The sequence below is a fragment of the Lissotriton vulgaris genome, chromosome 3_1 (assembly GCF_964263255.1).
Source record: "Lissotriton vulgaris chromosome 3_1, aLisVul1.2, whole genome shotgun sequence".
NCBI classification, from domain to species: domain Eukaryota; kingdom Metazoa; phylum Chordata; class Amphibia; order Caudata; family Salamandridae; genus Lissotriton; species Lissotriton vulgaris.
The window spans coordinates 1,209,695,232-1,209,712,276 of NC_141689.1; the positions used below are offsets into that span (position 1 = coordinate 1,209,695,232).

General features: G+C 44.3%; 1 protein-coding gene across 1 annotated transcript in view; it reads right to left on the reverse strand.

The window, feature by feature from the left end:
• The window catches only part of LOC147727656 (N-acetylneuraminate-9-phosphate synthase-like), a 208,303-nt gene that overhangs the window by 92,505 nt on the left and 98,753 nt on the right, over positions 1-17,045 (reverse strand). Inside the window, exon 3 of the mRNA XM_086961666.1 lies at positions 11,416-11,515. Within this exon, the coding sequence (XP_086817792.1) occupies positions 11,416-11,515 (100 nt within the window). The remainder of the gene's footprint in view (positions 1-11,415; positions 11,516-17,045) is intronic.

The following is a 17,045-nucleotide window of genomic DNA, read 5'->3' on the forward strand; positions in this document are numbered from 1 at the left end:
CCTTCATGGCTGGAGGCTACGATTGCCCTAATTATAAAACCTAATAAGGATCCGCAAAAATAGAGTCGTACAGACCTATCTCTCTCTTAAATTCCGACTTGAAGATATTCTCGGGAATTCTAGCAACTAGACTAGCTAAGGTAATTAAGACTATTATTCACCCTGACCAGAGAGGGTTTATATCAGGTAGGCAGCTCAACGAACTTACGTTCCAAGTGATTGGGGCAATTGATTTAGCTCAGGATAAAGGTCTACCACTCACCATTGTCGCGATAGACGCTGCTAAAGCATTTGACCAAGTAAACTGGGTGTTTCTGTGGGAGACTATGACTCGTTTTGGATTCCCCCCTACCTCTATCGAGGGAGGTAAAGCCCTGTAAAGGAGTCCCCGGGCCAAGGTATTGGTTAATGGGGGTCTGTCAGACTGGTTTAACATCTCCAGAGGAACGAGGCAGGGCTGCCCCCTGTCGCCTCTCCTGTTCGATGTATACAGGGGGCCAAAATTAAAATTAGATACCTAGGTATATATCTCACACAAACTAGAGGATATATCTAAAATTAGTTGGAACACCGTGGTGAAGGAGGTAGATAAATTACTAACTCGATGGGGGGGTTTGCCCCTGAATATTTATGGAAGGGTGAACTTGGTTAAAATGACCATTCTTCTTAAAATAACCTTTTTGTTTAATTGCATACCTCTAATATTTAATTCTAAAGATATTGCTAACCTCCAAGGGAAGATAGGGTCATTCATCTGGGCCACAAAATCTCCAAGGATAGCGTGGAGGAAATTGAGAAGGGGGTTGAATCTGGGGGGCCTGGCTTTACCCGATTTGCTTTTGTATTGTTATGCCTTCCAGTTTAAGAATTTCAGAATGCTGGCTAATAAGTTGGACTCTCCCTCACACGGCCAACTCTTTCAGGCAATGCTATCGGACCAGCCCCAAGGTCTTGAATTTTTTTAATATAAATTTGGGGATATAACATTTTTTCAAAAAGGTTCGCTTGAAGATTTTACAGACGGCACTCAAAATTTGGCTGCATATGCGGAAGATCCTGGGGATCCCCTACTACAACATACATGCCCCGGTCTGGGATTCCCCGGGCATCCCGGATTGCTTGTTAGACAGACTGGCACAACCATTGAGGGAAGCAGGCTTGGGAAAGTGGGGGTACCTCTGTGTTAACACTCAACTTTTGGATTGGGAATCTTTATCCAACTTAACAGGTCAGTCCCTCACAAGATTCAAATACTACCAATTGTCATCATGGTGGGGAAGTCAGTGTTCGGGAGAGGTTGAGGAGACCCGGTCTCTAGACTTTATGAGCAGAGGGGGAGGCTGAAAACGGGAGGTTGCCTTCTGGTACAATACTCTGGTGACTGCAAAAGATTATATGGATTCTGAAGTAACAAATCTTTGGGGCAATTCCATAACAGAGAATAGTGAGGAGATACAGAAAGCCTGGGTTGACTCATTTACTATTTCACAAAAGATAATAAAACCAGCCAATCTTAGAAGAAACCACTTATTCACCGCTTATAGGGTTTATTGGACTCCCGCCAAACTGTGTAGGATATCTGCTGAAAATTATCTTTGCCCGAGGTGTAATTCTTCGGATGCAGACGATCTGTACATGTTTATGGAGTGCCGGGAAATTACCAGTTATTGGGGACATGTTTGTGATTTCCTGGAGGAGGTTTTACTAATACCAATTACTTGTTCCTCCAGACTGATTTTCTTTGGTCTTGCGCAGGGATACTTAATGAACAGCCCAGTCACACAGTTCGTATTCTATGTTGTAGTCATTGCCAGGAGGGAAATCTGTAGAGCGTGGAAGTCGAAGGCCTCCTAAAATTTGCTGATTGTTTGAAAAGTATTATGATGACTGCCCAGTCAGATAGGTTGTGCGGTGGAGAGAGTGCCAATAAGATCTGGTACGCGCTAAAAGATTGGTGGGAAAAATAATCAATAGTCCAATGATAATGCCAGAGGTTTTGTGGTCCGATCCTCCCTGGTAATACGGTAATAGGGAGTTGGACAAGGAGACAGCCTACCTCTGGGCGATTTCGGTAAACCGCGCACATAATCCAGGGGCGGAATCTAAGTTTATATGTGCAAAAGGTTCTGAAAGATCCCATCTAGAGCATATTTTTTGTGGTGGCATATATGAGGACAAAAAAAAAAAAGTCTGACCATAAACTAATTACAGGACAATGCACTTGAAATCTCAAAACTAAGGATGTGAGCCAAAAATAGATAAACCAAATTAACCAATATGTAAATGTTAACCCCTTCGCTGCGGGGTGTTTTCCCCCCACTGTGCGGGGGGGGGGGGGGGGGGGGGGAGCCGCGCATTGCGCCACTGTGCTTGTGACGAGCTCGGCTCGTCATGAGGCACAGTACAGCTGCACTCATGACGAGCAGAGCTGGTCACAGCCACACCTGTTTTGGAACGTTCAGCACAGCGTGGAAATTATCCCTGCGTGTGAACGTTCCAACGGTCATGACGAGCTCAGCATGTCATGAGTGCAGCTCAACCATGCCTCATGACGAGCTGAGCTCGTCATGAGCATGGAAGAGGTTACGAAGGTTTCCAATGTACACACACCCCTTGAAAACACTGTACTAAACTCAAAGTCATGGTGAAAGTACGGATTGTTACTTACACTGTAAGCGTCTGTTAATGGCAGTTGGTGCTGTAGATTCACATGCTTTGCATACTCATGCCATCTAGTGTTGGATCCAGATGTTTTCAATTTGGTTTTCTTCGAAGAAGTCTTTCAAGTCACGAGATTGAGTGACCCATCCTATTGGTGACAATGCACATGGGCATCGACTCCATTGTTAGACTGTTTTCCCGCAGGCGAGTGAGAATGGAGTGTAACTAAGTGAAGTAAAGAGATGTCCATGCATAACAATAAAGGTAAAGGAAACTGCACCGAAAACTACAATGGCTACAGGTGTCCAGGGAGGACCCAGATCTTTTGACTGGGTGTGAGTGTTTGATTGATTCAAATGCTCCGTCCATCACCACCCCCTTTTGTACCGCTTTTGGCCGCCGTAAGTGTGGCAGGGTATGCTCAGACGTGAGTCCCTTGCTCACTTTGCCACTGGATTCAAGCAAGCCGGGCTGAAGACGGCTGGATTGCCAGAAACCGGTCCTCGGAAGCTTGTTTCCGGTCCAGGGAAGACATGGCTTGGCAGTTCGTGCTGGACTGTTCCCATGAGCCACAGGGTCAGACTGATTTGCATATAGCCATGTCTGAACTGGGGTGGCAGAGTGGGCTAAAGATCGGTGATGGATTACACCCAGATCTTTTGACTGGGTGTGAGTGGCGTGATAGAACATCCACACAATAATGCTTTGTGAAGGTGTGTGATGAGGACCATTCAGCCGCTTTGCAAAAGGGGAAGTTTCCCAGTTGGTCATAGATACCTCATGTTTACAAGTTGTGTGCTTTAGGGGGTTTTGGTACAGTTATTTTTGATTTAACGTAACAAGTTTGAATTCACTTAACTATCCACCTGCAGATTCCAGATTTGGATTTCAGCTTTCCTTTATGTGGTGCTGAGAAGGTGGTTTCTTTTTGAAAATATATTTATTTTTTCTAAAAGTTTTTGTTCTGTTAATGTTGTACATAATGGCTCTTTTGACATCTAATGCATGTAAAGCACTTTCTGCACCGGAGTCTCGTTGCGGGAAAAAAACTGCCAACTCAATTGACTGGTTAGGATAAAAATGTAAGACTACCTTTGGGAGTTTTGGATTGGTGCGAAATATCACCCTGGCTCTGTGGAGTTGGAAGAATGGTTCTTCTAAGGTAAATGCCTGGAGCTCACTAACATGCTTAAGTGATGTGATGGAAGAGAAATGCTGCTTTCCATGATAGAAAATGGACAGGTCAGTTATGTAAAGGTTTGAGTCTTGTGAGGACAATGTTAAAATTGCACTAGGGCGTAGGTGAAACCAGAGATGTTATCACCTGTTTATGTCCTTTCATAAAGGCCTTAATACCAGGTACTTTGAATAATGACAAGTGTTGTCTATTTTGGAGATAGCCAGCCACTACTGCAAGGTGTAATTGTATGTATTTGAAACTATGCCAGTGAGCTGTAAATGCAGCAAGTAACAGATGTTTTGTATAGTGGCATTGAATGGATTTGTTTATTGTGGCAGTAACAGACAAATCTTTCCCATTTGGATGTGTAGAAAGCCCTTGTGGTGGGTCTACATGCTTCTTTGAGAATGGTCATACATTCTGGTTGAGATATCAGAATATTGTGATATCTGAATACTATGACGAAAGGAACAATATCGCTAGGTTTAGTGTTTTGGGATATGGGTGCCTGGTTTTTCCATGGTTTTTAGTGAGATGGTCCGGCATGTTGGGGTGCACCAGAGAGTTCTAGTAGCACTTTGTACCATTGCTGGCAGGTCCATGTAGGGGTTACTAGTGTGAGAAATGTTTGCCTGGGTTTCCAACCCAGAAAGCGAAGGAGGGTGAGAAGGGTAAAAGTATAGGCAAATATCCGTGACCAATTCATCCATAGACTATTGCCCTTGGCTATTGGGTGCGGAAACCTGGATGCAAAGTCTAGGCATTTTGTGTTGTCTGCAGTTGCGAATAGATCATTTTTGGAAATCCCCATTTGTGGAAGTAAGGGAGGAGGATTTGGGAGTAGAGTTCCCATTTGTGGACGTTTTGCTGCATCCTGCTGACGAGGTCTGCAAAGTCATGGTCAATCCCCGGAAGGTGTTCTGCTAACAGATGAATGTTGTGATGTAGAGCCAAAAGCATAATGGTCTGAGCAAGGCATGAGCTGTCGAGAGTGTCCCTTTTTGCATATAGTACATGGTTGTTGTATTGGCCTTCTGGACTAAAACAACCTTGTCAATGAGGTAAGGTGAGTTAGGAAGGCTTTTAATGAAAGGTGAACAGCTTGAAGCTCTAGGTAATTTATGTGGAAAGTTTGGAGCTTGGAATCCCAGTGGTACTGGACTCTAAGGTCTTTTAAGTGTGCATCCCATCCTGCAAGAGATGCGCCTGTTATCTGAGTGAAAAGGCAGCCTTTGTTGCTGTTTCACCACGTCAGACAGCGATGTATGCATCTGTTTATATATACTAGATCTTCCAAGTGACCCTGTGACTGAGACCACTTTTGTGCTAAAGATTCCTGTAACAGACGCATGTGAAGTCAAGCATGGGGTACTCTGACAATACAGGGAGTGGTGTGGAGTGGAGTGGAGTGGTGTGGCTCACTGGTTAGAGGCGGCAGACCCGAATCAGAGGACGGCCCGGGACCAGGGTTCAATTCCCGACGCGGCAGGGTCGTGAACCAGGGTCAGCGGACTCGATAATTCTCGCCTCGGTGCCTACTCTAACCAGGGATCACACTCGGCAACTCTGGGCATTAGCTTGCCTCATCTCCACAACGGACCCCCAGAAACGCCAGGGATGCCTGGTTTCACCTTGGAGATACCCAGGAGGGAACATCTCACAGGGAAAGCCAGGATGGGTTCCCCAGCGGTCTATAGCGCCAGGATGCCTCCGGGTAGCAGTGCGCTTTACAAGACACACACATTTACATTTATTTAGGGTGCCATTATACCTGTGAGCCTTATGGCAGTTCTTACTGTGAGACGCGGATTGATTTGAAATCTGGACATTAATGTTTAGATATTTTGAAATCTTGCTAATTTGGTATATGCTAATCCTAGGTTTGTTTTCAGGATTGCCCCCAGATATGGTTGTATTTGCTGAAGTTGAAGGTGTTGACTTTGTGGAATTGACAGTGAATCTCAGTTGGTGAAGACAATCTATGGTAGCTTGTGTGTGTTAATGGCAATGGTGAGGCAGTCATCCAGGTAAGGAAACATGGATATTTTTTCTGCCACTACTGCTAAACATTTGGTGAATACCTGTTGTGCAGTAGTGATACTTAAGTAAAGGACTTTGAATTGGTAATTCAATGGTAATACAAGCCTGAGGTATGTGTGATGAGCTGGGTGTATTGGAATACGGAAATAGGTGTCTTTTAGATCAAGGGCTGTGAGAAAATCACGTTCTTGAAGGAGTAAGAGCACATCTTGAAGTGTGACTAAATGAAAGTGCTCTGACAGGAGGTAAAGGTTTAGTGGCCTTAGATTTAGAATAGGCTGTGGAGATTAATCATTTTGGATGCTTAGGAAGTACAGGGACTATAATCCTGAGCCTTGATGGTGTACAGGGGTGGGTTCTAAAGCTCTTTTGTGCAGAAGAGCTTGAACTACCTGTTTCAGCAGTGTTTGATTTTCCGAAGTGGTATGTTGGGAGGTGTGGTAATGAGCTCCAGACAACAGATATGCTGAGTAATGTCCAGCACCCACTGGTCTGATATTATTGATTGCCATGTGGATAGAAACGGACGTAAATGTCCCGACAGGTGTTATGTAGTCGGGGGTGAGGGAAGTCACTGTTTTTTTCCGGGTGTTTGGCCGTGTGGGGAAGCACCTTTGCCTCTACCTTTAGCACTGTTGCCACTATAGGAGCCCCTGTAGTAACCTCTGGGGGAGGAATATTGATTTAGGCCTCGTTGGTATGAGGTGGAGGTTTCCAGGAGTGTACTTTTGGAACCTCCAAGATAGCTGGAGCAGCGAAAGGAGCCTCGAAGTGAAGGCGTTTGAAAGGCTCTCACTGCTTTCGCCATTTCTGTGTCCTTTTAAATTTTCTTAAGGCCTCATCAACTAGAGGCCCAAAGAGATGCTCTTTGTCAAAAGGTACATTCAAGAGGCTTTGCTGTACCTCTGGCTTAAAGCCTGAAATACGTAGCTGTAGAAAGCTGGCTCATTAAATGATATATCAAAATAATATATATATATATATATATCATGTAAAGAATCCAGGGGTTCCCTTAAAAGTGCACAGGGGCTTTCTATGGGAATCCCAAGTTGCCCTTCTAAGGGGTAATGTGGTCGAGCAGCCTTAGGCCCATCCCAGAGGAGTGCAACACATCTACAAATACACACAATAGTCAATAAATGAGACATATATTCAATAAGGAGATCCACACCACTTTATAAAAATAACACGTATCTTTATACATGTTTAGCCACCAGAAGCAAATCATTCAGGTAAGTACGTTTTTATATATGAATTCTTTTCAGTTTACAAAGTTGGCACTTAGTGCAATTTTTTAGAACTGCAATGTTAACCTATGGAAGGAAAATCCTATGCGATTTACCAGTTATTGTCCGCGACTTACAGGACCAGTGGCTTGGGTCAAGGGTGAGTACAGGGTAAAGTCCAAAGCAGCACCAACAGGTCACCTCAAGCGGCACAAGGGTGGCCAGGTGAAGTGGCGCTAACAGCTTTGGATGCCCAATGAAAACCAATGGGAATCGGTCCGGTCACAAAGAGGCTGCAGGGGGGACTGAGATGTCAGTCCAGGAAAATCCACAAGTGGCTTCAGTTCTTGCGATGTTAGGGGAATGTAGGGACATCTCTTGTCCTCTTCTCCTCAGGGCAGGGTATCCCGGTACAGAGGTTCTTTGGGGTGTCCGGGTGCAGAGGGTCACTGGTGAAAAAGAGTTCCCCAGCTGCAGGATGGCTCCACTGAAACCAGAGATGTTTGATATCAAACATCTCGCATTAGTAAGCACACACTGATTCCAGTGTTAGATATATTAATACCATCACCCAGAGGGCACCTTAAAAGTGCCCCATGAAAACCTACTAACTACTGTGTGCTCATGGTCTTAGTAAGCCTGCCACCCAGACGAGTTTCTGACCCCCCCAGGATGAGGGCCTTTATTCCTAGGAGGTCAAGAGCAAAGCCGGCTCGGGCAGAGGCATTTACACCGCCTCCCACAGGACGACCTGCTAATTAGCATTCCAAGGAAGGGAACTTCAAAGAGATCACCGCCTTACCTCACAGAAGAGGATGCCAACACCCCGCCTGTCCAAGGCCAATTTGGTGCCTGGAAAGGCGGGAAAATTAGTAGTCAGAAAACATGGTCACCTTCCAGCTAGTTCCACCGCTAAAGTGGGCTACCTGAAATGAAAACGAAACATCTTGGTGATGGCAAACTTAGGAACTCTGGGCCAGGGTTATACACACTTCCCACAGGATGTGGTCATATAGGTGTCGTAGTGACCCCAGAGGTAGGTTGCCCCTTGGCTACTACCCTACACTCCCATTAATTCCCCTAATTTCAGTATTTAGGTTAGCCCCTGGCCCAAGGAAATCATATCCTGCCAACCAAAAGAAGACAGAAGAGCCATGAAAAGCAAGAAAAGAAGTAGAAACATTGCTGTTCCCCTGCACTCTACAGGTAACAAATACCAGGCTGTGAAGGCTCTGGACCGCAATGACCTGAAACCGGAAAGACGCACTGTACCCGAGCCACATAGAACGAGTTGAAGTGAGCCAACGGTGCCAGCGTGGTCCCCTGGCCCTCCAGAGACAAAGCCCACCTTGGACCTGCTCACTGTGAACTCACTGTGGAGCAGCACTGTTGTTCCCCTGCCCCCTACAGGTACCAAAGACCAGGCTGTGAAGGCTCCGGACCTCAAAGACCTGACACTGGAAAGCACTACTGCACCCGAGCCACCTAGCACAAGTTGAAGTGGGCCAACGGTGGCAGCGCTATCACCCAAAGTTGTTCCCTCATTTGCATTGGGTAATGGCACCATACAAATAAGGGAATGCCTTTGCCTCTCATGCCGTATTATAGATGCAGGTGCAGAGGCAAAGAAGCTGCCAGGAGGCAAACTTAGTGCGCCCCCTGATGGCAGCCCTCTGGAGAAGGGGGTGTCCTATGGACTCCCAAACATCCCCTTGCAGGCAGGTGCAGTTGTTCACTGCATCTGCCTGCAAGGGTCTCTCACTCTCTCTCCTCTCTTAAAAGTGCAGGCAGGGCTGTCTGCACAGTGAAACCTGCTCCATTTTTCACTTGATTGTGCTGCCGCCATGGCAGCGCGAGTTTGCTGCTGTCCTGTACGTTAATGGGGCACACTTTCCCCATCTTCATCTGGCGCAACTGGTTTAAGGTGTGTTGTGGCACAAACAGGGAAAGTGTGCCCTACGTGCAATAGACAATAGAACAAACAGTGGGAAACCCAATATACCCTTGGAGGCTTGGAAATTGTAAATGATAAAAGGCAACTGTGCCTGAAAGGGATTTTATGTATATGCGGTCTGTGAAGGCAGCGGTAGTCTGGAGGAGCAGTGCACCGTACATGCTGCTCGATTAAACTGAGTGTGAGCATAAGCAAATCCTGTGTGATTGCTTCTATTAAATGGCCAGCTTGGACATTCACCAAGCATACTGAATAAATCACTGTTTCGGTGTCTGCGACCTGGAATTTTTAATAAATACAGTGAAGAATCTGGTTCTTGACGTATGCTTGACCAGCTCCATGGGTCAATTGTAATTCTTCTTTCACCATCCTGAAGATGGTCTAACGGGCTCACAAGCCATCAAGACTGAAACGTTGACAAGCTCATCCATTTTATTTTAATGCTTTAGTCTGACAGGAATTGTTTTTTTCCGTTAGATTCTTTTTCCGTCTTTATTAGTTTGAAATAGATGGTTACACAAATGATTTGAAGGTAACAATTTTTGTATATGGTTTGTTTGCCTCTGTCATTGTGTTTTGTTATCGCAATTTGTACCCCCTTTGTTTACCTACATTAAATTAACAAGAAATTTACAAATCTACACCGGTGTTTAAAATTGTTCATGATTTATTGAGTAAGTTACAAAGGAGTGAATTGATGTTTTCGATTTTTCAAAGGTTAGTTACCAATCTGGACTTAACACCAGTGCAATTTACATAATTAGTTTAATTGAGTATCATAAATAAAATCCCTTGCAGGCACAGGAGTTGGCCTAACGGCTAGGGTGGTCGATCTCGAATCTGGGGAACTGGGTTTGAGTCTCGGAAATGACGCTGAACATTCTGTGATTCTGGGCAAATTACTTAATCTCCGCGTGCCTAACAAAAAAATTAAAATAAGTGGATGTGTCCTCATGTAATGCAACTGGTCCTAGGTAAAATACTCGGATTCCCGATTTGGGTCAAGTTCACGGTATATAAAACTCTTTAAAATAAAAATAAATATTACTATGTGCAACAGGGCCTCTAGACTTTTTTTATACAGTATACCTCTTTTTGGTATATTATATAAAAAGCCAGCTTCCAACAGTGTTGGATCCAGAGCCTTTGTTAGGATGCATCAAGTTTGTGGTTGTATTAGGATTGCCTCCGTTTGGAGCTCCATTTCTAATGAAGTTTGCAGAGAATGGGTTTGACTGGAGCCGCGACAGTCTTTTTGAGTTCGGGCTTGGGAGCTTTAGGTTCGGTGCACTGTTTGAGTTTCGGATCCAAAGTGCTGCTCATGCTGAAGCAGAAGATGTTGATAGTTGGCTCTGTACCAATGGGCGGCTACGTGCTGAGGGGGTCGATGGCATGAGCTTCAGTTTCGGCTGGTGTTTCAGAGCCGAGCCAGAGGGAGGGGCTTCCAAGCCAGTCATTTGGTGCCAACCATGGCCATGAGGCAATGACAGTCCGAATACCTCTGTTTAGAGCGAAGGTGGATGTTTTTATGGTGGGCCACGACGGGTTGAGGGGCAGGAGTTACAGTTCTCACTGCTTCGACTTAAGTTGTGGATTCAGCGATTTCGAAGTCCTGTTCAAATTCTGATTCCGAACGGTATTCGAAGGTGAATGCTTTATCCTCCGCTATGGAAGCCTGTGGGTGTTCTTCTCCGATGTTTTCATGGCTTAAGAGCTCAGGTGTGTCGGTGGCCCTCCGCTGCATTTGGTGCCAGAATGCTCATCGCCCTTTGAGAGTCTTTTTGGAGTGGAAAGCTCGACAGGCCTCGCAATCCACTTCCATTGTGTTCTGTTGACAAATTCAGGATACAGACGACCTGAAGTCCATGGGTATTTTTAATGGCAGCGGTGGCAGAAAAGGAAAGTTGTGGAGGACCCAGTGGAGAATAATGTTAAAGGCCCTAAGAAGGGGCGCAGTAGAAACTTGTTGATCTGACCAGCGATTTTTCCTCGCTACGCAGAGTGGTAATGAGATTGAAACAATACCAGCGCAGCAGATTAGTGTGTACTGGGAACCAAAAAGAGAGCTGTGTGGTCTAGACCCAGAGTGCAAGCATACACATCCGAACCTGACAGCAGAAAGAAAACAATCTAACAATGGAGTCTATTATGTGCATTATAAACAAGAGGAGGACTCACTCGATCTTAGGACTCGAAAGACTTCTTTGAAGAAAAACAACTTGCACACACTCACACACACACACACACACAGACACACGGATCCAACATTAGATGGCAGGAGTATGGAAAGCATGTGTATCTACAGCTAAACATGCCTCAAACTATTTTTACCTAAAAAAAGAAGTAGCACTTGCCTTTTTTTGCAGTCTTTTCCAGATATGGCAAGTTGTTGGTGTCCCCAGATCCTACTTTAAAAAAAGGAACGTCCAATTCATGAAGGAATTCAACGGCCATCTGGAAAGGAAAAAGAGGAGGATTACGGCAAAGGAACGAAAAATTTGGAATAGAAACTCTTAACATTACAGGTGCGGTATGCCTCAAGCAACTACATGGTAGCTTCAGCTAACATCATACAGAGGGGGAGTGGGAAGGACTCTAATATGGTGTGCCAAGGGTTGGAGGAGGAAAGGGGCAAAAGGCTGTCCAGAAATCGGCAAAGTACGTGTTTTCCATGTAGTTTTAGTGATCCAGGAGGAAGACTACAGAAGAGGTGTATAAACCCTTTAGTTAAACATCAATTGGATCTTTTATTTGTCCACGAAAGCAAGATCATTCTTGTGTGATTCATTTATTTGCATCTATTTATACACTCATTCAAAGCACTACTATACTAGACTGTATAAAGTCAGGGTTTGTGTAAAATGAAGATATAAACATTTATTCATTTTCATTTCATGAAGCTTTATTCGGTGCATTCAAAAGTAATGACCATAAAAGCAAGCAAGCAAAATGTTAACAGTAGAGAAGCACATAAGTTAAAAAACACATAAGGAATTTAAAAAATCATACTCTTCCTGAGTTGAAGAGACTTACATAAAAACGTTGAAATTAAAAAACATTTGTCCGGCGAGTTCAATTCATAGATCATATTCATGGCATCCTCCACATTAAAAATAGCATATTTTTGGAAAAGTGGTTTTAAATAGACAATCCTCAAATTCATGAATAATGTGCAAATTAGCAAAAAGTGCAGGGTACTCTACTTCGAGTGGCCATCACATGGGCATATTCCAGCCGGCTGTCTCTTTATTTGTGGAAAAGCCACCAACCCATGGGCTATCCCCAGTCTATGCCTCGTCAGAACAAACCTATGGGCTGGTTTGGTTACCACACTCAGATACGTTTGAAAGCCACCACTTTGCACATATTTATTGTACGAGGTAACCGAAGTGAGGCGCCCACTTAGGGCATCGCGTTTTTGGGCTCGTGTGCCAAGAAAATGTTTTTCAAGTCCGACTTGGAGTAGTTTCCCACAGAGAACAATGTTTAGTCCAAATATCTTTTGAAAGCTGTCCACAATATAACCGAGCCATGATATCTTTAAAAAGTAGTCCAGTTTCAGGCAGTCCACAATGATAGACCGGTTAACAGCTCTCTCATCTGTAGTCCAAATGGCCCTCCATAGCAATAATGGTCTTAACATAATCAGGTCGCTTAAGTAAGTAACTCCGACCTTCCTATGGGTAAGATCAGTGGAGGCAGAGATGGGGACACAAATCAATTTAAAAAAAAAGCAGTTTTCTTCCCTTTGCAGGCAATCGACATTTGAATGACTCCATAACCCTGCCCCATATAAAGCAATTGAAACACTTTTCGCTTTATATATTTGCATCATATCATTAATTCTTCTATCACCAATCTTATTTGCAAATTTAAAAATACCATAGGAACTTTTCTTCATTTTAGACCTTACATTCTGTAAATCATGAGACCAACTACCATTATGGGAGAAGATGACGCCCAGATAGCAAACTTTTTCCACATCCTGAACTTTCACCCCATCAATAAAAAAGACATTGTTTTTCCTGTTTCTATCTCCACATACCATCGTATGGGTTTTACTTTTATTTATGACCAGCCTACTCTTACTAATAAAATCAGAAATTTGGTTCATCAACCGCTGCAGGCCTATCGGGGTCCTTGACAGGAGCACAGCGTCGTCTTGCATATAGCAGAACTGGGACACTTGTACCACCGAACTTGGGGGCATCTGCCTGGACTCTTTTCAGGGCCCGATCAACTGCGTTTATAAATAAAGTAAACAGAAAAGGGGCTAAGACACAGCCCTGTCTTACACCACGTTTTAACATCGAAGTTAAGGGTACACTCCCCCCCAACCCCAAAGCGCACACAAGTTTGCATTTTATCATATAATCTAGCTAGGAAGAAAATGATAGCCTCGGGTGCTCCAAGTTCCAACAGGACTGGCCAAAGAATTGAGTGGTCCACCAGGTCAAATGCGCTACTCAGATCGGCAAAGCAAAGATATAAGGTACCAGGCTTAGCCCTGGTATACTTTCCGATAATTAATTCTAAGTTCAGGCATTGATCAAGCGTACCGCGTCCCCTTCTGAAACCGTATTGAGAATCCAACAGATTTCCCTTTTCAGCTGCCCACTCCTCCAGCCTATACATCAGCACTCGACTCATGATTTTTATTGACGAGTCTAACAAGCTGATCGGGCGGTAGTTACTAGCTGCAGCCTTGTCCCCTTTCTTGTAAATTGGGACGATGATAGAGTCCCCCCAGGTCGGTGGAATACGGGTAGTGACGGCTGCATTCAACGCCAGGGTTAGTATGGGTCCCCATAACTGCGGAACTGTTTTAAAAACGTCCATGGGTACACCATCTGGGCCCTGTGCCTTACCACCCTTACTCAGTTTTATGCTGTATTCCACATCAGCCAAAGTGATATCTAAGAGAACTATAGGCCAGGTACTTCAACTATAACTTGTAGAATCAGCACCTTGGAAGATGGCTGAAAAATGGAAATCCAGGCTCACTACTGACCTTAGAAACAAGATGGGGAACTTTATCGTCACAAAGAAAAGGGGAATTAACGGTTGCCCAAAATAAGCAGTTATTTGACGTTTCTGCAGCCTGTGTTAGATTGTCCCATGCTTCTTGTTGCAGCGCCTTCTTCCTTCTACACAAAGCCAATTTATAATCAGACCTCAAGTGGGAAATCAAAGTTTTATCCCGGGGTTTTGCTCCCAGGGCCACTTTCAGGCGGCTTAAAGTGGAGGTACATGTATGATCGAACCAACCCTTTCCTTTAGGGGGCTTAGCAGATCTATTACTAGTGAAGACTTCCTCAATAAGTTTACTCATTTTGTTAAAGTAGACCATAGTATCAAGAGGAGGACTACCCACACTCAGGATCCCTTCAATTTCAGCCATGGATTTAGAGACGATCATACTCATAACAGTTGCTGATTTTTCCCCTTTCCATCTTATCCGTGTCCCATTTCGCCTATGTGGCTCAATGTCACACGAATTTTTAGTCGCCGGTTGTCTGCTGTGCATACATAAGTCAGTTAGCAGTACAATTCGATTGTGATCACTAAGTGACAAATCCTGGACAACACAAATCGAAGTACTTGGCACAATACAAGAGGACACCATAACATGATCAATGAGGGAGTTAAAATTCCTTCCAGTAAATGTGGGTATGATGTGGCCATCCTCATCCTTCCCTTGTTCTAGTAGCTCTAAATCATAGGTTGCCATAAGATTATTGATAGCGTCACCATAGGCGTTATGTGGAAAATGTGCTATACAATTGTCACTATTGTCTAACATTCCACATGCCCTAGAAAGTGACAAAGGACAAATCGAAAGATTAAAATCACCTAACCAAATAAAGTTAAAAGAACATTTTGCTTCATAAACAAGCTTCACGAGTGCCCTTTCTAATTCGTCTATAACTAAATGACGGGAGCTATTAAAAACATTATTATAAAAATGTATAAACACCACCTCACAGCCACCCTTTTCCTTGACCCACAACATTTGCGAGTGCGTTCCTACCGTGATATATTTAACAACTGTAAGTGGTAAGTCTACAGACAATAGAAAAAGCAAGCCACCCTTCGCTCTACCATGCCTTGATTCTGTTGCTTCTAAGCTGTAACACACGAAACCATCGACACTAAGACTACTGGTACACCACGTTTCCTGTAGACAAAGAATGTCATAGGACCTAACTAAATCCGCCAACCCGGGTTCTTTTCCTTAGAGGCCCACCCTGAGAAATTCCAGCTCACCATAGAAGCCCCCCTCTTGACACTGCTATTAGACGAACTGGTCCAAGTATCAGATGCCTTGTCCCCATTCAGATCCGGGCTGCCTTCAACTATACCAACTCTATTGGGCGTAGAGCAGTTATAGATCGAATCGAATGTCACCAATTCGGGGGCTTTTAGACTGGTCCCTGAATCTGTCCTAACTGACACATCCAGGCTAGGGATGGGCACTAATTCTTGATTACTGTTGATAGTAGTGATCAGAGCCACATTCGTGTTTACCCTGGTTTCAGTTGCACCCCAACAGGATTCGGTATTAAACCCCCCCCCCCCACCACCACCACCCTTAGCTAAACTATGCCCACGAACCTTTGGCTGTCAATCATTCATGTCCAAAGAGCTTAAAGCTTGAAAACTATTGAAAGTTGGAACCTCAAAGGTCGTTTGAATGATAGGGAAAATGGGTCTACCCCTGGTAGCAACCTGCGGTACTTTATTCAGGTGGTCATAGAAGTACCCCAAAGGATGAACATGTACTTTGTCTGCATCAGGATTTAGTGAGGCAGCTCTTAGTAAAACAGTTGCCACGTGTTGTGGGTGTTTGAGGTTGACAATTATACAATCACCCCTGTACACTTTCTTAGAGTTGCCGATCCAGTTAACTCTCCTGGTACTAAGTATTTGGTTGAAGTAATTTAGCGGAAACCCACACTGCTTATGTAACCAGGAAACAGTTTTATTTTTTAAGGAATCATGGGTTTCACTGTAAGATGATAAAGGGTTGGGAGCTAGGGGTGGCACATTGGTAAGAACCACCGTAAAGGGTGCACAGTCAGGAGGAAGGTCTATATAACTACCCCTGTAGACTGGTAATTCCTTCTTACTAGCTGGTGCCACAGTGGCCTTCTTACTTTTATCAACTAGTACAGTGGCGGGCTTAGCCCTTTTATTCAGGGTCCCTAGCGGAGCTGTAGCCACCCTCTTATGCTGATCCACCCTAGTAATTGATGTAACAACCTTACTTACACCCAATAAAACCCCTTGCTGGCTTGATCCAGCATTGCTAGTTGTGGGCCCCCTTTCAATAGCTGATGTATCACCTTGCTGCCTCAATCCAACATTAATGATTGAGGCGCTCCTGTCACTAGAGCTAGGACGAGCAATGTTATCAGTATTGACATTATGAGCTATTAAAAGATTGCCCAACCTTGTGACTTCGGCAGAGATTAGATCTATTTTATCTACCAAAGGTTTGACAATACTTACAAACTTATCCTCAATAAGATTAGCCAACAAGTCAAGTAGCTCAGAATTCAAATTGGCAGCACAATTCTCCATTGAAGTTCCCTTGTTACAGACAGTCTTCTTAGGTGTAAGAGCAGTTTTTTTCCGTATATTGGATCCCCCATATTTTAGTTGCACTTTTCTACAGGCCCTTACTTCTCTCCTTATATTCATGGGACGCTCAGGACTGTCAATAGGGGCGTCCAATAAAAGATCATCATTAAGAAATGTGGGACACAGCTCTATATTCACAGTTGATACCTCCAGGGATACTTCCAATGGCTCTGCTACCGCTACTTGGGTGGATACATCCGGTAGTACTGCTTCTGGGACACAGGCGAAACCAGGGATTAAATCATCAACCGCAGCCACAGCGGGAGGGAGTTGTGCCACAGGCGGGGGTGAAGTCCCGCGCCCCAAGGATTTCCTCCTCTCGTTATTGATTTTATTAACT